We start from the raw sequence: 21,466 nt of genomic DNA, 5'->3' as shown, positions 1-21,466 counted from the left end.
AGTCCAAGTGTGCAGTTTACATAACAAATTAAAACACTTATTAATATAAATACGTACCGGTCTCTTAAAGCATCATTCTTCAGGTCAGCAAACAGAGGAATAGACTCCTTGAACTCTTTCATCTTCTCCTCCAGTATACGGCAGATGGGAAGAGATTTGATATTCTTGGGGAATTTCTTCAGTCTCCTCATAAAGTCATCAATACCATTAGTCAATTGTTCAATATCCAGATTAGCCCACAATGTCCCAGACCACTCCTCACGAGCAATCTGTATGACATCACTGAAACTCAATTCTATATTATTACACACATACTCGTTGTGCTTCATAAAGTTCAAACACTTTGGCCATTCCCTGTAGTTGATTGTCCACTTCTATCAGGTCAGAGTAGAGGGTGATTGGTAGGTCAAACAGCTTCTCAGCATTCACTAGCTCTTGTCTCTCCTTCTCTAACTCTGCAAACTGTGCCTGGAAGTCCTTCAGCTTCTTAACACCTGTAATGAAGAAGGAAAGAAATAAACACACATACAATACATGCAGAGGTACATACCATTGTCCAAGTCTTCACCTACAGTTCCAGGACCCTCCTCAGAAAACTTATCATGGAAGACAAAAACTGATCCAGTAAACTCCTTCACTTGTTCACAAGTTATCTACATAATAGAGGAAGTGATTTGATCATTACATATAGTAGTGTGGTACTACTGACTATTGTGAACTTCTTCTTCACAGTCACTAGACTACGGTCAACCATTTTAGCCTCCTTGAACAAGTCCAGCCACATTTGCTCTAGTCCATCAGACAGCTTAAGCTCCTCTTCAGGAACCTGTATATATAACACAGCATAATGTACTATGAATTAACATGGCACACTTGTACACACATAAATACTATGGTATACATATAATGGTGAACATTACTGTATATTTACACATGTGTAAGTACCTGTACATCATACATCACTAGAGTACGATATCTCTCACGAATGTCACGATATTTCAGTTCCACAGTTAAAGAAATTGCTCTAATATTGGCAATAACACTGAGAACAAATTTGAGATCTTCCAAAGTATCAGGTGGTCTCTTCAGATCTGCAAACAGCCCCTAAGAAAACAAGATATTAAAATGCTATTGAATCTTGCTGATTGTAAGTACTGTATTGGCCAATCAAAAGCAGTACAAGTGTATGTTTTATTAGAGTATTTATTTGGACATGCATCAAATGTATACCACAAAACAAACACTCTTAATAAATTTACTGTCACGAGTTATTGTATTATAATAGGAAACTTTTAAAAATGTCAACTTGCAAACATTTCAAAATAAAATCTCAGAGTATCTGCTGTGCCGACGACACAATTAAGACTTCCAAAGCTGTGAAGTTACATGTCACTAGCTATATGGAGTTTTCTTACAGGTTTTTACAATTGAATTCGTCATCTTTGCAATTAATTTCGTCCCGTTGGCAATAGAGTCCGTCGCCTTTGCAGTACAATTCGTCCCATTTGCAATTGAATTCGTCGCTTTTGCATTAGAATTTGTCGCGTTTGTACAAGAATTCGTCATAATTAAGACACACGGTAGTGTATCATGTGGCCAAGAGGCCACACAACACCGTGAGTATATTGACAGGAAGAAAGAAAACACGATTTTTGCACTTCCATAGCTCTGTGCTGCCTTTAAAAAACAAAGCGTTTTTGCTGTGGACATGCCCACCAACTTCAGTACTCCACATTCCAAATTTGAGCGAAATCGCTTAAAGAGTTTCCAAGATAAAAATTAGCTTAGTTTCTTCACTATTATTTTTTTCTTCTTTTCGCACACTTCCAAAACCTGCCATAAAACTCGAACGCCATAGCTGATTGCCATGAAATTTGGAACACAGAAAGGAGGTATAAAGGTGTATCTTGGTACCAAGTTCGGCATGAATACGATAAACAGTCAAGGAGTTATTATCGATTATTCACGAAAAATAACACCAATATGTTGTCACGCCTACAGGGTGAACTGCTTATGGGAAGAAGCTGAAAATCAGTGCGCGGATAGGATAACTGTTGAACCTCAAACCTTTTGTAGTTTGAAAGAAATCAAGCTAAAGACCACGAAAAAAAGACCAACAGTGTGTAGCAATTACGCGATCGGGATTAGCTAATGAAAAAAATGATTACTTGCCACGCCTACTAGAAAAACTGCTTGGAGTAATGCTTTGAAAATCGCTGTACATATGTCTTAGAAAGGCTCTTCAATGGTTTAGAAGCCACAGACGAAGGTATAGCAAGTGTGAGATCGAGATACTCTAATAGAGCCGTCACCCTAATAGAGCAGTCAACTATAAGAAGTAAAATTCTCTATTAAAGCATTTATCTATATATTGTAGAGAATATAAACCACTCTGTATGGAGCTTAACTACAAAAAGGTCATCCTGTAGAGAAATCAGCTAGAAACAAGTCAACAGGTCACCCTGCAAAGTGTTAAACCACATTTCAAATCACCTTGTAGAGTATTCAGCTAGAAACAAGTCACTCTGTAGAGAAATCAAGTCATCCTGTAGAAGCATCAGCTAGAAACCAGTCACTTCAACTATATTTCAAGTCACCCTGTTGAGAGTTCAGCTGGAAACTAGTTACCTTGTAGAGAGATCAGCTAGAATCAAATCACTATGTTTAGAGAGTTCATGCATCTATATAAATAAGTCACCATAAAGAAAGATCAGCTAGAAACAAATCTCCCTGTACAATATTCAGCTACAAACAAGCCACCCGTAGAAAGAGCTAGAAACAAATCACTCTGTAGAGAGATGAGCTAAGAAACAAGTTACCCTGTATAGAGCTCAGCTGGAAACAATTAAGTCATTGATCAGCTAGAAAAGTCACCCTATGGAAAGTTCAGCTACATTTTGTGCTTCAGCTACATTTGAATTCACCCAGTGGAGAGGTCAGCTAGAAACAAGTAATCCTGTAAAGAGATCAGCTACATTTCAAATCAACCAGTAGAAAGATCAAATCAAAACAAATCACCCTGTAGAGAAATCTGGTAGAAGCAAGTCACTCTGTAGAGAGTACAGCCAGAAAGAAGTCACCCTGTATAGAGAAATCAGCCATAAACAAGTCAGCCTGTAGTGATCAGCTAGCTAGAAACAAGACATTTCAAATCATCCTGTAGAAAGAAAATCACCCTATAGAAGCATCAGTTAGAAGCAAGTTATCCTGTAGAGATCAGCTTGAAACCAATGAGATCAACTGGAAACAAGGCACCTTGTGGAGAGATCAGCTTGATTAAATCACCCTGTAGAGATTCCAACTACATTTCAGGTCACCCTGTGGAGAGTTCAGCTACAGACAAACTCTCAGTAGGCAGATCAGCAAATCACCCTGTACAGCATTCCATTAGAAACACATTCTGTTATGAGAGATTAGCTAGGCACAAATCACTCTGTAGAGGGACCAGCTTGAAACACAATGAGAGTTCAGCAAAAAAGAAGTCACCCTGTAGAGAAATCAGCTACCAGTCACCCTGTAGAGCCAGTCACCCTGTAGAGAAATCAGCTAGCTAGAAGATCATCTAGAAACAAGTCACTGTGTAGAAAAATCAGCAAATCATCCTGCAGAAAGGTCAGCTCGAATCATATCACCCTGTGGAAGGATCAGTTAGAAACAAATCACCCTGTAGAGAGATCAAGTCACGCTGTAGAAAATTCAGCTAGAAACATGTCACCTTGTAGAAAGATCAGCTACATTTCAAATCACCCTGTAGAAAGATCAGCTTGAAACAAATCACCACGTAGAGAGGTCAGTTAGAAACAAGTTACCCTGTAGAGATATCGGCTTGAAACAATTACCCTGTAGAAAGAGCTAGAAATAAATCACTCTGTAGAGAGATCAGCTAGAAACAAGTTACCCTGTAGAGAGCTCAGCTAAAAACAAGTCACCATGTAAAAAAATCAGCTACATTTCAAATCACCCTGTAGAAAGGTCAGCTTGAAACATATCACCCTGTAGAAGGATCAGTTAGAAACAATTCACCCTGTAGAGAGATCAGATAGAACCAAGCTACACTGAAGAGAATTCAACTAGAAACATGTCACCCTGCATGTAGAAAGATCAGCTACATTTCAAATCACCCTGTAGAAAGATCAGCTTGAAACAAGTCACCCTGTAGAGAGATCAGTTAGAAACAAGTCACCCTGTAGAGATATCAGCTAAAGAACTAGAAACAAATCATCCTGTAGAAAGATCAGCTAATTACCCTGTAGAGAGCTTAGCTAAAAACAAGTCACCATGTAGAAAAATCAGCTACATTTCAAATCATCCTGCAGAAAGGTCAGCTCGAATCATATCACCCTGTGGAAAGATAAGTTAGAAACAAATCACCCTGTAGAGGGATCAGATAGAACTAAGTTACCCTGTAAAGAGTTCAGCTATATAGATACATGTAGATACAGATACATGATACAGATAGATACATGTCATCCTGTAGAGGGTTCACCTACAAAAAAAACTACCCTGTATAAAGTTCAGCTATCTTGCAATCCTTTCTGTAGAGTTTAGTTACGTTACAAGTCACTCTGTGGCGAGTTCAACTATGTACACACTGTTCACCATGTAGTCTAAGAGTACAGCTACATTATGATTCTCCCTGTTTCAGCTACATACACATTTCCCTGTAGAGTATTCACATTGAGTTAATGATTAATGAACACAAATTATTGTTAAATGTGCATGTATAGCTAAACAATTAAACAATGTAATTTTCTCCTTAATAATTGTCATTCCTATAGAAAAGAAAAAGGCAAGTTAAAAGAAATACACAAAGCCGACCATAGGCAGTGTTGCGGGTAATGCATTACATAAGTAACGCGTTATGTAATAATTATTACTTTTGTGGTAACGAAGTAATATAACGAAATATGCTGTAAAAACAGGTAATATAACACAAGCTACTTTACTTGCAAATGTAACGTGTTACCCAAGTAATGAAGTTACTGTAACGAGTCTATATTACATAATATTATTACTTTAAGTAACAAAGTTACTAATCTCGTTAGTAATCCACTGAGTAACGCCTAGCCACTATGGAGTAACCGAAGCCTACTGAATGAAGCTCATTCACCAGCTTCTTGCTTATAACCAAGATTTGCACATTGTCCAACAACGTAATTATGTCATGTGATAAAATGGTAGTTTCACACGTGACAGCTTTAGGCTGTGGACACAAAGTAATATAATATGTAATATTATAATCTATAGTAACTTTATTATATGGGTAATTCGTAACTGTAACTAAATAGTTCAGTTGTAAATAATATGTAATATGTAACGAGTTAAGTAACTGTCCCAACACTGGCCATAGGCTGGCTTTAGGTATGAAATTACAAAAAGAAGTGATATCTAATCAAAAGCAGCCAAGCAGTAAAAAAGGGTGCGGCCTCCAAAAAAGCCAGGGTGAAAAAGATGTGAAATCCAAGGTGGCGGCCAAGAAACAGCTGTGATGGTAGGTTAATGACAAAAATTTTAATATTGACAATTCTCTTGGTGCCGAATCTGAGTGAAACGTGGAGGAGGCAACACAAATTCACCTGAATTGTCGTTATTAAAATTTTTTCCAGTAACCAACCGTCACAGCCATTTTTTGGCCACCACCTTGGATTTCACATCTTTTTTCACCCTGGCTTTTTTGGAGGCTGTACCCTTTTTTTTACAGCTTGGCTGTTTTTGATTAGATTACAATGACTACAAGAAACCAGCCGCTCATCACAAGGTGAATCATTCTTGCCATGGAGAATACCACTTGAGACACTAGAGAGTAATTGAAGCTGGTTATACATGAAGCCAACAGCTGTCTGTCAAGTTAATTAGCTTGTCCGCGAGTGACCACACCCATCGCCAGCATACCAGAAGAATTGTTTACAACAGTTGTACTTCAACAAGTTCATGGAGCAGCTGATACATCTTGTTTTCGTGTTCTGCAGCTAGCAATCTTGTTACAGACGAATTCTTGTGTAAACGCGATGAATTCTAATGCAAAAGTGACAAAATCAATTGCAAAACCAACCAATTCAATTGCAAACTGGACGAATTCTACTGCAAAGGCGATGAACTCTACTGCAAACGGGACGAAGTCAATTGCAAAGGTGACGAATTCAATTGCAAAAACTTGTATCACGATGCTCTCTATTCAATGGATTTGGGCACACCATGTGTGTAGGTGAGACAATATTTATGAAAAGGAGATTCCACTGTCACTATGAACTAGGTCGTGTTGTCCATGATGAAATTATAGTTTAATCAGAAGGGGCAAAAGGTCATGTCAAAAGGGACTATATACATCATCCAATGTGGAGGTATTATTATGTGTAAGGATAATCACTCACAGGAAACTTAAAGACTAAGCTACTCAACATCAAAATGTATTTATTTTGTAAACAGGTGACAGTTTTTTGAAATTGTCTCATTCAAAATTTACCCATTATACAGTACCGTGTTCTTCAATACGTACCTCTAAATTATCTTTTAGTTGCATTAATCTACTCTTTGCAGAATCATTTAATAACTTTCCAAGTGATGTCACCCAGGTCCTAGCATTCTCCTTGATAGTACGGGCCAGTGGCTCCAGATGTAACATAATACAATCTATCTCCTTCTTCATTGGCTGAGTCATCACCTGTTGTAACAGTACACTAATGAATTATGCTGAAATATACAATATGCTATACCTCTTCTGATAATGCATCATAAAACTGAAGCTTTTCATCATACGAGGTACAGGAGGGATCCTTCTGTGCAAATTTCTCCAACATTATATCCTGTAGGAACATGTAAACTTGGATAAAAATAAGCAAACACTGTGCTATTACTTATTTCAATACAATAGTGATATAGACCAAGACAAACAGTGTGGCCAAGAAAGCCAGTATGCCACACTATGGGTACTTCAACAGGAAGAAAGAAAAGTAATTTTATGCATGCATCACACCATGGTCCTTTATCAGATTTTGCATTATAGCTGCCTTTCACCTTCGGCATTCCACATACCAAATTTATGCAAAAATCACATATGGGTTTGTGAAATACAGGCCCTAAAAAAAATTTTATTTCGTGTTTTGCAGGGGCCTAATTTTTCTATATCTTTTCAGTTTTCACACACTCTCAAAAGCCAGTATAAAACATGAAATTATACCTCGATTGCTGTGAAATTTGCGGTTGGGAGTTAAGTATGGAGATCCCTAGTTCAAGCTTTAGACAACGTTTTGTCAACATTTTTGTGCACTTTTTGCTACTTGGTGAGAATATTTTGAATCCCATGATTTTTGTTTTTTTCTTGTAACTCTGTAGCACTCACTGCAGTTCCTTTTAAACCACAAAAGGTTGAACTATGATAGTTAACCTACAGTGTATTATCTATGCCTATACATAGACCAATTTTCTTTGGTGGTTTACCCTGCAGGTGTGACAAAATGTCTTTTTTAAACACAAATAATCATCCATAACTGCATAAATATTGATCAGATTTGCACCAGAAAAATTAGGTCCCCAGAAAAAAAAAATGGAGAAAAAATAACAAAGAAAATAAGCCTAACTTTGAAGATTTGTATTTCACAAATGCAAAAGAAGATTTTGCTGGAATTTGGAATGTAAGGTGCCTAAGCTATAATGCAAAAAATTGTGTTCTTTCCGAGAAGGGACCATGGAGTTACGCATACATGAAAAACATATTTTCTGTCTTCCTGTCAATAATATACCCATGGTGTGGCACACCAGCAGGTTCCCATTTCTCTTTCTTCCTAACAGTGTAGCATACAAAATAATTGTTTACACTCACAGAATAAGAAGCTATCATTGGAACATACACAGTATACAACATACTCGTTGCAGCTTCCACAATGGTCTATACTTCTTCTTCCACACTGACAGGTACTTCAATATTTCCCCAACAGCTCTCTGAATGTTCTGTTGTACCATAGCAGCTATATCCACCACATCAGGGTGCATACTGATGTCTGAGAAGAATGTGAACATCACTGGCTCATCCTGTCCAGGTACTTGTTGTGGAGGTGCCTCTATACAAGAACCATTCTTCCAACGTGGGAACAACTTGGTACTGAATATCAAATATAATTTATCAATAAACTATATTGAATACTTCATTTACCCTTCCACTACATCTCTCATGGCTTGCATCATCAACTTGCACAGCTCATTAGCAGGTGGATGAAGCACCACTTCTGGTGCTGACAGTAGTGTCTCAACTGTGAACAATGGCTTTTCAGAGCCCAGCACATGGTAAGATAAATAGTTCAAATTTCCGAGCACCATCTAAAGTAGGAAAAGAAATGACTTTTTTTTAAATTTACACCATTCTGACCCACATTACCATATTTGGACATGAACAAAATGTATTTGCAAAGTTATGTTCATACTAACTAATAGTGCTGGGCAATATAATGAATATATTTTTGTATCGTGATATATTTATTTATGTCGTGATATGATAGCTAGAAATTATTATCGTGATATTATCGTGATAGAACTCATGTGACCTACCCAGTACTATTTAAATTTATAAAATGGTGCCTCTAGTTTTTCCAAGCCTTGCACTGCACCCTCATTGAAAGTGTAGTTATATCAATAGATATTCTGGTAACATGTACATCCAATCTAGTATACTTTCTACCATTTTGAAAGGTGTTAGGTAAATACACAGATATGCTTACAAAGGTCAATGCAATGCAGTGGGAAGTAAGAACAGTAGTTCAAAGAGCCATTGCAATTACAATTGTAATAGATAGATGACAAAGGATGCAGGTATCCCAGATTCAACCTTAACACTAAGTATATAGTAACTTGTAAGCTATCAAATACACTATATCGTGAATAAACTTTGCCATGACATATGACATAAGAAAAATGTATATCGCCCAGCACTACTAACTAATAACCTTAACAACAGCATCAAATATCTTCTTTTCCCAGTGAGCATAGTAAGATTTCAGTCTGGGAGACTTGCCAGAGTTAGTGTACACCACAAGACCCTCCATCTTGATCAGTAGTGGACCGATAGCATGATACTTACGGGACAGTGCATTAAGTATTGTACTACGATGAGCACTCTGAAACTCAAAGAACTCCTGTAACAAATAAAGTTTCTAGCAACTATTATTTAAACATAAATGTACCAGGAATATGCGCACGCACACACACACACACATGCACACATACACACGCACAGCCATACTTACGTACACTCATGCATGCACACACGCACGCACACACACGCACGCACACACATGCACGCGCACACACTTTTACTTCAGGGAGTTCACATCCTGGTTTTGGTGGGGGCAGCTTAAACAGCATAGCAGAACAAACAGTGTGCAGTCTTTCATCAATATCACTAGCATTCTTCTGTATCTGACTGGATAGGGACTCAAACTTGCTCAGTGCCTATAAGATGTACAAGTCATCACATGGACAAATACTCTAATAGAACACACATATTGTTAGTCAATCTGGTTTCACAAATCAAAAATCATCCCTTATGAAAATTTTGTGTGCAACTTGTATGCGGTTTGCAACTACAGTACACGCGTGCAGTGCTCTTAAGATGGTTGCAAAACAATAGCACAACTTTGCATATTCTCTGCATGCATACAGTTCAGTAGCAATAACCCAGTGAGTTCTTTTGCTATCATATTGCACATACGTAATTTGCTTTCTTACAATAGCATTATTCATGCTATCCTTTTACTTGTATATTGCACGTGTGCATTTTGTTCTCATACAATAGCAATGCATTGTGCTCTTTTTGCTTGCATACTGCATGCTTGCAGTTTGCTTTCATAAGTTTAGCTGTATTAGGGGGTTAGTTTGCTCACAAATTACACACATGCAGTCTGTTCTCTTTCTGCTTACATGCAGTATACAGTATGAAATAGCAAATCAGATGAAAACAAACAAACGTTTGAAATTTGCGCCCAAACTGTTTGCTACTATTGACAACCTGTACAAAGAAAACAAGTAGTCTTTGTTAGTGGGATGTGATGTTCTACAAGAAAACTTGTTGTAGCAGTACATGACATTACAAGTACAGCTGAGGTTGGCGTCTTGAGTCTCCTTGAAAGTTGTGCGTCACAGGTGGAGAAACATTTCTAAAATACTACCGCTACTGTTCATTATGGCTTCTTTGCTTTCTGTAACAAAGTGAGGGAGTGTAACTTTTAACCTTTGATTTAAAGACTACAGAAATGTACAATTGAAAGCAGACAAGAAATGGAATCGAGAGTATTTGAACTTGTATCAATTTCTACATTGCTTTTGGACAAAGCTCAACTAAAGATCATATTTGTGAAAAAATTGTGTGCAGTGAGGTCAAACAGACAGTTTGTGGCTTGTAACTGACTTGTAGTTTTGTATTGTATTGCATGCATTTCTTGTAGATGTGAATTACAAATTTAAAAGAAATCCAAATATGAAATAAATAGCCAACGTTTGCAAGCTGCATGCATGCAGTCGCTCAACTGCTAAACTGCTCACAAGTTGCACGCATGCAATAGCACACATGCAAGTGTTTACATGCAACAGCTATGGAAATGCATGTGTGTAATCGGGCCAAATACTAACATGCACACACATGCATTTGATTACATGCATTTGCATGCAAATATACGTGTGTGTTTGTGTGTGCATGTGTGCAAATTTTCATAAGGGATGCGCATACCTGTTCACACTTGACAATAAAGTCATGAATACCCAAAGAGTTCAGTTTAATTGTTTCACTCCTGGCTTGAGAACTCTACGTAAAAACTTGATGTGATCTTCCAGCAAATCAGACTATTCATAAAGATTAAGTCATTTTAGCTTCATAAATGTTTACAATACTGTAAAAATCCTTGTTTTGTACTCTTATATATTGTATAGTGAAATGGAAACAATATGTACAGTATATTATATGTGTACAATGTGTGCATATATACTAGGTGTTTGGCTGACAAAAATCAGACTGACCTCTGCTGGTTCAAGAGATGCAATACAAGCTTGGTAACATTGTAAACGCTTCTTCATCCCAGCCTGGTAACTAGTGAACTTCTCTTCCTGTAGGGCCACACTCCTAGCTAGCTCTGGTACAGGGAAGCCAAGCTGCTCCATGTACTTGGTCTCCAATATTATTTCCGTCAAGTCAGCAGAGAAATTTAGTGCATATTCAAATCCAGTGGGGCTCACTACATTTTAAACAATAAATGTTGTGATTTAGCAACTACATGTGACTGCCTCTGGGAAAACTACCCTTATCACTAAGAGAAATGCCAGGTATAAGTATTCAGAGTGTTATAGTATGACAATGGTAGAGGCTACATGCACAAAATTTTCACAAACTTTACAACAATTCCTTCCAGAACCACTTTGTAAGTGAGAAACAGCCAACAGTCAAGTGGGCAAAAATTTTGCAAGTGGACAACAGCAATTCAAAAATGAATTGAAAAAGAATTTGCCTAAAATGATTGTAATTTATAGTACAGATCTTTATCCAACACCACAGAGCTATAAAGCTAGTTTCAGCCTCACCCAATTGGCATAAGACCACAAACCTTTTTGTATGGTTCAGCACTGGGCTTGGTAGCTAAAAGCATTTTCAGTGAATTTAATAGTGCATTCATGTAACTTACATGCTGAATGATAAAACTTGCTCTATGGATGATAATATGTGTATTCATGTAGCTTTATATCTAGCTAGTTGCCATCATGGACAACAAGATCAGTTTTCTCAGAACCGCTCACATACTTTATGTACACAACCTGACTGCTCTATTAAATCAAGACACAAACTAGTGTGTTGTGCAGCCAAGAAAGTTGATGTGCTAACAGGAAGGAACAGGATTTTCACACATACGTAGTTCCATGCTCCCTTCTCCAAATGGAATAAATTTAACACTGCAAATGCCCTCCACGTCACCTTCGGCATCCCACATACAAAATATGAGTAAGGTCACCTTAAGAATCCATGAAATATGAGCCCTTAAAGTTCAACTTAATCTTTATTTCCCGTTTAGGGGGTAATAGATTTTTCTATTATTCACACACTCGGCAAAAACTGTTGCATACAAAAGCAAATGTGTAGCTCATTCTCCTTGAAATTGACTTACTTCAAGGACACATTAAGGCTAATTCACACGCTAAGTTTGGTACAAATCTGATGGATGTTCAGAGTTATGGACGATTATTTGCATTAAAACTCACTATTTTGTCATACCTGCAGGGTAGACCACTTATGGGAATATAGTTCTGTGCATAAGCTAACAATCATAGCTCAAACCTTTTGTGGTTAAACCAAATCACATTGACAACTGCAGAGTTACCAATCTGGTGTAAAATCACGAGGTAGAAATACTCTAATAGAACAATCATTGAGAATTACAAAAAACATTGAACAAAATTGTCCACCACACCCATTCCCCACTCTTCACCACTGAATCACTGCTGTTAGATGATTAGCTCACTTAATTTCTACCTACACACTTCATTTAAACTAACTGCACTAGTATATATACTAGTATATATACTAGTACACTAAAAATTATTAATTTAAAAATGAAGTACCGTACGCAAGGAAATTTTGACATCAAAAAAATTTGACGAATTTGACGAATCAGTTTAATTCGTCAAATTTAAATTCGTCAAATGTTTATAAGCGTCCTTAAAAGTACAGGTTTTGCCTATATACAATTTCTTGATTTTCGTCAACATTTTATTCGTCTTATGTCAAAATTTCCTTGTGTACGGTAGGATCCAAGCAATAAACACGAGATGCATTACAGCATAGCTTTGTGGAAAAATCCTTACATTGGCATGATATAACAAAATCATTTTGTTCATATGCTGTAATACCATCATTCATCTATCTTTTTATTGCTCGGATCCCTACTTTATTTTCACAAGTTTTTTTTGTTGTTGTTGTTATAGCATACAGCTATACAAGTGTGACTGTTCTACTAGGGTGACTGCTGTATCTTGAGTCAGTATTTCACCTACCAGGGTGTAGTCTCGTGTGGCCAGACCATTTTTTTCTTTTGTGTGGGTGTACATGTGTGGGTGTCGGAAAAAAAGTCTGGTACACCTATATTAAGAATTCTGTGTAACTTCCAGGATGAATGTTGATTGCTGCTGATTGGCAAAGCCCTAAAGTTCTTAGACCTGTCATGCATGCCCTTCAGCTGCAATACAAGGTTGCACTTTTTAACAGGTCTAAGAAGTTTAGGGCTTCCCCAATCAGCAGCAATCAACATTCACCCAGAGACAAATATAATAGTCCATCACCAGACACTTGCCATCCAAATAGCCTGTGTCTGACCATAACTCAGTTTGCTCAGAGATAATGTCAGCTATCAAAAGAAAAGGGACGGAGCCTAAGTAATACAGTTTATCTGTTTGGTTTATTGTACTGCTAATCATAACTACCACTTGGTTGCTAGGAGACACTACATTCTTACAACCCAAGGGGGTAGCCATGAACATACTAGGCCTACTCCCATTCAATGTTACAGTAGGAGTGATGAATGATGTGATACAAGAATTAATAACCATGTACAATCTAACTCTTGGTTGAAATGTCCCACTTTGTTCTACCACGACGATCAAGCCTGCACATGACAGGTCATTATGACCAGTCTGCTGCAAAATATTGTATTTGTCTGTATTCACCCTGACTGCAGTGGAACATTACACAGAATTCTTGATGTAGGTGTACCGGACCCCTTTTTTCCCGATGCCCACACAAAAGAAAAAAAAAGCAGTCTGGCTACACCAGACTACCAGGGTGTGTGTCACTATTTCATTGCTAGACACAAAACATATTGTACGTAATGTTACATGTACGAGACTGATTACTTGTCCAATAACCTGATCCTTTTCATCATCAGCAAACAGAGCAGGTACCATACCACTAGTCAACATGTTGTTGATAAGCTCTAGAAATCCTACAAGTGATAGAAGTGAACTACACAAACCAGCCAGGTTTATACTGTGTACCTTCTTGAGCCACATGACCATCAGTAAATAGGAACACCATCTACAGAACAAAACATGCAACACCTCATTTGTAATGTAATCTCTAACTGCTGAACACACATGTCTGCAACTAAATGCATACACCATGTACATGTTTACCTTTTTGTTTTCTATTCCCAGTTTGTTGGATATGTATCAAGTGTTGAAGAGTATCATCAAACAATTTTGTCATACATTACCTGAGGCAACTGTCCCAATTATGTGTATATGCATCTTCAACCTACCATGTTCAGATTAGTTAGTGGCACAATGGTTTTCAGTTTATCTCCTTGTCGACCTTCCACAATACCCTCCAGTACCATTGAGATACATTGTGGTACATATTTCTCATATAACTTCATCAATTCTCATTGGGAATACTGTTCACCCATTTCTCCCAGAATGGAGCATATCCAAGGTTCTTGGGGTCCACATACACCATACCACAACGTGACACAGTAGCTGGTGAAGCATACTGTAAGTCTGAAACCTGTATAGGTACATTTGTGTATATCATCAAATAGCTATATGTGTGTACTGAATGTGCATATCATATACATTCGTAATTATACACATCTTGCATGTACCTCCACTAGTAGGGCACAGTGCTTCTGCAGTCTGATACGTTCACCATTGGCTAGAGTAAGGAGCTTGTGTGTTAACATTGTCTCATACAACTGAACCACCTTATTCACCTGTATACAACAGAATACATGTGGAATGTATAAACGCAAGTCACTCTAATTTACAAGAATTTACATAGGCTACATAAAAAAAAAATTCTAATTAGATGGCAGGGGAGACGAATTTTACTCACTGTCAAATGTTGAAAGTATTGACGAATGCCTGGCTTCGATCAGACCATAGATTAGACAATACTTGGTTTACTGTAGCTTTCTTCTGTTTCTTGCAGGTACTGGTAATGGCTTCAAATTTTTACGGTAAAATGTAAAAATGCAAGATCACGTGGATCCAAGCTCTAAATAACGCACCCTTACTGTCGAGCTATTTAATCTAAGATGGTGAAGAAGTCGGCAAGCAGTTAGTTCAAGGTTAGAGTATACACATGGTAGAGGCTCTTCTAGGTTCGTTAATACCATCACCACTGCACCAGTCGAGGCACCAGTTGAAGATGCAGACAACCTACAGCGAGTGTTTGGGACTAGCGTGGAAGAACTGCAGGAGGGGAAGCTATAGAACGAACTGACCACCAACTTTGCTTATTTTAAGGGCTTCACTGGTATGTAATATAGTTAATATAGTCTCGTGTGACCAGACCGCTTTTTTCCGTGTATTGGGTGGGGGAAAAGGGTCTGGTGCAACTCCAATAGCTGTTTACTTCTAAGTTGTCCGCAGACACTGGGAACACTAACATTTAACATTGGCCACAAAGGAGTGCCTATGACGTCAGTAAACCAATGTTGGTGTGGAAATATTCGTACAGGTTGTGAGTCTTGTTACACGATGAGGATGAACTTTCAAGACACTATAAAAGAGACATCGGAGCAAATTAAGATTCATTTAAAGGATAAACAGATCAAGGCCATCTCGAGTTTACTTACTGACATAATTGGTGCCTCCTTTGCGGCCAGTGGTATTCAACAATTAGTGTCCTATGCAGTGTCTGGAGATGGCTCAGAAGTAAACAGCTATTGGAGTTGCACCAGACCTTTTTTTCCCACCCAATACACGAAAAAAAGTGGTCTGGCCATGCGAGACTAAGTAGAGTCATGTTGACAGCTAAAAGCTGCATGCCACTGAAGCCTCTAGATAGATCTGCAACCACAGTCAAAGTCTTGACTGGCTGAAATTTCGCTTTGACCCATGACTAAGAGTTGTTTGCAATCTTTGACCGGTAACTTAATGAAGGTATTTCAGAACTTTTCGATTGTGTGTTGGAAAGTTTTACCCTTGACCGTTGACTTGGCACGGATTTAGTGGCCTTGACCTTTGAATTAGACTTTGACTGCGCTTGCAGATCTACCTACAGTGAGTGCCTGTATGTCACCCCCTTGTAGCCTCACATGGCTAGACCACTTTCTCTTTGTAAGAGAAACATACAGTCTGGCAACTTGAGGCTAACCTCTATAGGGAGTGTCACACTGTAGATAGATCTGCTTCTATGGTCAAGTATTGACTGGCTGAAATTTCACGTTGAACTGGAAGTCACAAAACCATATACGTAATTAATGACTTCCTTGTTTAGGCAATAATTTTAAAAAAAAAAGTGATCACTGTGATAAAGTGATCTCTGAAAAAGTGATCACTGTTTATATGTCATATACTTGTAGTACTCAATGGAAGGAATTCAATTGGATTGAACTGCTAAAATAGCTGAACTGATGTTAGGACAGTTAGACCAGCGACTAGCAGAGATCAGAACTTGTCAGGATCCTACCCATCAGTGTTAGTGACCTGTATACTAGTCTGTATACTACTCTGTGTATTAGTTTACTAGTCTGTATACTACCTTGTGTACTAGTATACTAGTCTGTATACTACCCAGTTTTAGTATTATGTAATGTTTATACAGTATGGGTGAATATAGGTTGGGATGACCTTCATTCTCTGATAGGACAGAAAGGATTTGTTTTGGGACATTCTGTAATATCAAAGAACAAAATAGGACAAAGGGATTTGTCTGGGTAATCCTAGACATTTATGCACACTGTTACTTCTACAGATATTCAGTTACTATTGACTAGTCACACAACAAACTGGCAACAGAACATCTTACAACACTGGCTGGACCACTGCAATATGGGGTACTGATGAAATCCGGAACGGAATGGAATCAATCGGGGGCCCGCCAAGTTTTAAACAGATTGTGCACTGTCTCCAACTGTCACACAATAACTAGAATTGTGTTAGAATTGGTTGCTTCTGTTTATAGGCATGCTAGTAATCGTTTGCTCGAAAGTTCTATTAAATACCCGCCACGTGGCAAGTTTTGTGAATAAAATCCATCCAGTTTAGGTTAATCTTGATGTAGAAGTACTTCCTTACCATTCTAAAAGGTAAACTACTGTAGTATTTTCATGTTGTAGCGGTATTCAAGCCTTTTAAGTACAATTGTCGCTGGTTTCTGAAGCAACTATAATTCTACCATTATTGGCAGTGATTTACGAGAGTTAGCAAACTGCAGTATGTTATATTAACAGTGCTTACAAAAAAATAGTTTAGCAGCTTAGCTAAATGATCGTTGTTCAGCTTAGACGATTGTACAACATATTCTTGCAGTGGGCATTAAATAGAACCTTTCGAGCAAATGACTTCTAGCATGTCTATAGCAGAAACAAACCAATTCTAGCACAATTCTAGGTATTGTGTAAAAGTTGGAAACAGTGCACAATCTGTTTTGGCGTGTGCCCAGATTGATTCCGTTCCGTTCCATTCCAGCTTTCATCAGTACCCTGGAATACGGTGGGTGCTCATTTTCCTTGACTTTCATTTGTGAGACTTGGTAGTGGGCTACTATAGTCTTTCTAAAAGTGAATTTGTCTACTAAACACATAGCTTAGCTGTGTGGTTTTCCCTGAACAGTAATGTTTGCTGACCTCATGCCTACTTAGGCTTTGCTTTGTGTGTGTGTGTGTGTGTGTGTGTGTGTGTGTGTGTGTGTGTGTGTGTGTGTGTGTGTGTGTGTGTGTACGTGTGTACGTGTGTGTGTGTGTGTGTTTACGTGTACGTGTGTACTCCCCTCCCTCAAGCTCATGCTACTGTGTCCCATGTCTACATGTACGTGTGTCTGACTGTGTCACTTGAACAGCATATTTTAGTGATGGTGTACAAGGGGATATCAACAATTGGATATCAACAATTGGTTGGCCAGTTGTGAAAGCAGTAGACACCTAAAGGCTATTAATGCATTTGGTTGTGATGGCTTAATTGTATATGTGTTATCTGTAGTATAAAGATTATCAGTGTTGTGTGTTTGTCAAAACCTGTTTGACCTTATACTAACTCAACATGCTGTGTGTGCATTATTCAGGATAATAAATTTTTTAATGTGGTGCAGACATCTCCTGCATACAAGCGCAGCCGATGTATGTAGAAGTATTCACCAATGGTTTGTTTACTATTGGAGTACTTCCAATCTTACTTTCCAGTTCAATTGTCATTTCATTTGTTCCTTAGAAAACTAATAACACAGGTGTGGGGGGTATAAGTGCAAATCATAATTTTAGTGAGTATAAAGGTATTCAAAATATTTTCTTATCCCATCTTTCAAAACTACAATACCACTCATCTCTAACACTAGTTATTTTAGGATGCGACCAGCTTGTGAATGACTTGGTTAGTTTATTGTGTGTCTGTGTATACACGTATTTACAAATTTATTGTGCATTTGTGTTTGTTTTCGTTCAGGAGGCAAAGGTGGATTGGTTGAAGTTGTGTTTTAAGTGAGCTAAATTCTTCAACACAAACTACTTCACTATATTTCTTGTTCATAGGATCTTCAGTCATCTTGTGGATGTCATGCCAACCAATCCAGTGGATACTAAGCCAACCAAGAGGTTACATGACTAGTAAGTGATTGTTACTATATTTAGTACCTATTTTCCATATTTGGTAATGTAGTTACAGAAAATTGAAACAGATAATGTGAACTTGTCTCTTCGCCTGTAGCTGTCGTTCAACTGATGATGTTGTTAATGACAACAGGTAGTAATGGTGTGGGATTTAGAAATGTGTTGTGATATGTGAAAACTTAGTGGGAATTTTGAAGTACATATTATACACTAACTGGTTTGCTATAGTGTGTCATGTAGCCAAGGAAACTTGGAAACTTGAGTTGAGTCAAAATAGGAATTTGTGGTTTAAATTTCCACCCTATCGATCCCTTCCTATTTTGTTACTTTTTATAGCGATTCCTAATTAATTTTTTTACTCCACTACAGTGGCATAGCCAGACTTTTATGTTGACCAGGGCTACAGGTAAAATTCATCACCATAGGGTACCCTGTTGTATATTGATAGGCACTTAACAGTGTGCAAAGCACACTATGCCCTTCTAGGGGGGTCTGGGGGCATGCCCCCCAGGGAAATTTTGAAATTTTAGATGCTCTCAGATACAATTTGCATCAAAAATTGCTCATTTGAAGTGGTATTTTGGATGCAGGAGTTAGTAGATGATTGAGGAAAATTGAGATGTCATAGTGGCTATGTATAGCAGCTAAAAGGAGCCATTAATTTTCATTTGCAACTTAGCAACTGTGTGCGGTGCATTTACGCTAATTTCAAATTATTTCCTGAGTATACAAGTAGCTATACAGCATTAAGCCTTGATCTATGCATAATTTTTTTACAAGCTTAATTAATGCTGCATGTAGTTATTATAGGTATGAATATTTTACTTTTGAGCCCGTCAGAGTAAGATAATCTATAGCTGTACTTAGAGTAGACTATATAATTAGAAGCATGGAGTACTGATATACATACACACTTTAAATGGAAGAAGTTCAGGTGTAGCTAGTTGCAATTGTTGCAGCTGCCAAGCTATCACGACTGGATGGCAGCCCCTTTAAACTAATTCATTGAGCCCTTGCAGTACATCACTGATGTTTATCTTTCTGGCAACCAAGAAGGGTACGCTGGTTGGAATTCCTGTTTTGACATAATTATCGAACTAGTAACTCACATGATTACGGACTGTTTATAGATTTGATTGTGGGTGATTTCAAGCTTGTGTATAGCGTTGTACCACAGGATTAGTAAAGGGACCGACTGTGGTAACTATATAGATAGTTTAGTTCATCAACTTAATTGTACAATTATACTATGAATATGATTTAGCTGTTTAGCTAGATTTAAGTCAACTCGCTACAACTATACTTCCTGTAATTTGCTAGGGCTTTATCTTCAGTTACCCGGGCTAATTCCTCAATTACCAGGGCGTAGCCCAGGTTAGCCCGGGTGTGGCTACGCCTCTGTTCCACTAGTTAACAAAGAGGTAAACAAAGTAGCTACAAAAATAAACAAATTATTAAGCCCGGCAAAACAGAATAGAACAGTGAATATAATGTGGGTTGTTTGGGCCCATGAAACAACCAACTTTTACATGAATGGCTTTATCAGATCAACTATTCCGACGATAGTGGGTTCATAATAGGCTGAAACTAATACTGCAAATACTCAACTACTCATTAAGGATTTTGGTACTTGGATAGTAAAATTGGTACTTGAGTACTTGTTAAGATCACATGACACATGACCCAGCTCACATGATGCATTTGCCATCAGGGAGTGACACTATGAAGGCTACAGAGTTTGATTGACATAATTTCTCGTTAGGAACACTAACATCAGTACTTTAATACAGTGTGTGTATCATTGCTGTTACTTGAAAAATGCTTAGTCAGTATAAAACATGTCAAATGGATATGACCACAAGTAGTTAGTATTTGTGAGTACTCGATCATTAACTCTAGAAAGTACTCGAATACTAAAAAACCTCAGTCCTAGTTCACAATAGAGATTGCCCATGTTTTTTTCAAAAACTCTAATAAAATGCACACCTCGGAAAACATCCTCTAACTCAAAACAACTCTGGTGGTTATATTTGCAATGAGTATAGGTCCACTAGTAAGTATCAAGTGAAAAGGAAACATTAAGTGTATTTCAGACAAAACTGACATTTAGTTTAGTTCATAAACACACATAGCGAAGTTTACAAGGAGAATACTGGGCAAGGCGTGTCCATGAGTCCTTGAACTTTTTTGATTTTGTTTTCAGATGGAAACACCTCTAACTGGGCCATTTTTTCTTGCCAAAAATGGCATTACACATGCAAAGCCATACAAGATCACATTCAGAGTAGGTTTTCTGGTGTGCGCTGCTTGTTGCTAATAAAATCTGTTCTCTGATTAAACTCAGTATAGGCTAGGAAGCTTCATCTTTGCTGAAGACTTTGTTGCAAGGTGGTTTTTCGCTCCGTGATTATTGTACGTGGGCGGGTTACCGAATATCAAAATACTCTAATAGAGCAGTCATGTAAATACTCTAATAATGCAGTCAAGTGTATCTGATAACAAACCTTGCATTGAATTTGACAGCTATTAAAGGCATTAGTAGTGTAAATTCTAGCTCATCTTAGGAGACTCTGTATGTACATTGCACTTTGATCAGTTTCACGTGTGTACTGAAACATTGACTACATTACTATGTATAATTCAATCACTATAAATAAAACAAATCCTTTACTGGATTAATAAGTACACAAACTAGAGGAATAAAAAAACTGAAAATTGTAAAGGTAGAATAGGGATTGCTGAAAAAAACCATCAATTTTTTTATTCATCTACTGTAGTTTATATAGAGTGGTTAGTTACATGGTGTATGTACACAAATGAAGTGTATTCTGTCCCAGTGGAACCTGACTTGATGTGTCTAAGCAGGTGGTTGATAATTATATAAAGATATAGGTTCC

At 37.7% G+C, this 21,466-nt stretch overlaps 1 protein-coding gene, 1 long non-coding RNA gene and 1 pseudogene across 2 annotated transcripts in view; 1 reads left to right on the top strand and 2 right to left on the bottom strand.

The window, feature by feature from the left end:
* Positions 1–9,041, bottom strand: part of LOC136245132 (dynein axonemal heavy chain 10-like) — a 55,392-nt pseudogene extending 46,351 nt beyond the window's left edge.
* Positions 9,042–14,394: 5,353 nt separating this feature from the next.
* On the bottom strand, positions 14,395–15,000 carry LOC136246007 (uncharacterized). The gene is made up of 3 exons (XR_010696203.1): positions 14,855–15,000; positions 14,625–14,732; positions 14,395–14,527 (listed from the first exon to the last, which is right to left on the bottom strand). It is a non-coding gene; the product is annotated as an uncharacterized lncRNA (long non-coding RNA).
* Positions 15,001–15,147: 147 nt separating this feature from the next.
* Positions 15,148–21,466, top strand: part of LOC136245993 (uncharacterized) — a 40,237-nt gene continuing 33,918 nt past the window's right edge. The window contains exons 1-2 of the mRNA XM_066037447.1: positions 15,148–15,277; positions 16,329–16,443. Coding sequence (XP_065893519.1) covers positions 16,380–16,443 — 64 coding nt within the window. The 5' untranslated portion in view covers positions 15,148–15,277; positions 16,329–16,379. The remainder of the gene's footprint in view (positions 15,278–16,328; positions 16,444–21,466) is intronic.

The sequence above is a fragment of the Dysidea avara genome, chromosome 15 (assembly GCF_963678975.1).
Source record: "Dysidea avara chromosome 15, odDysAvar1.4, whole genome shotgun sequence".
Taxonomy (NCBI): Eukaryota; Metazoa; Porifera; class Demospongiae; order Dictyoceratida; family Dysideidae; genus Dysidea; species Dysidea avara.
The sequence above is the reverse complement of the archived record's forward strand: the minus strand, read 5'-3'. Positions and strand labels throughout refer to the sequence as shown.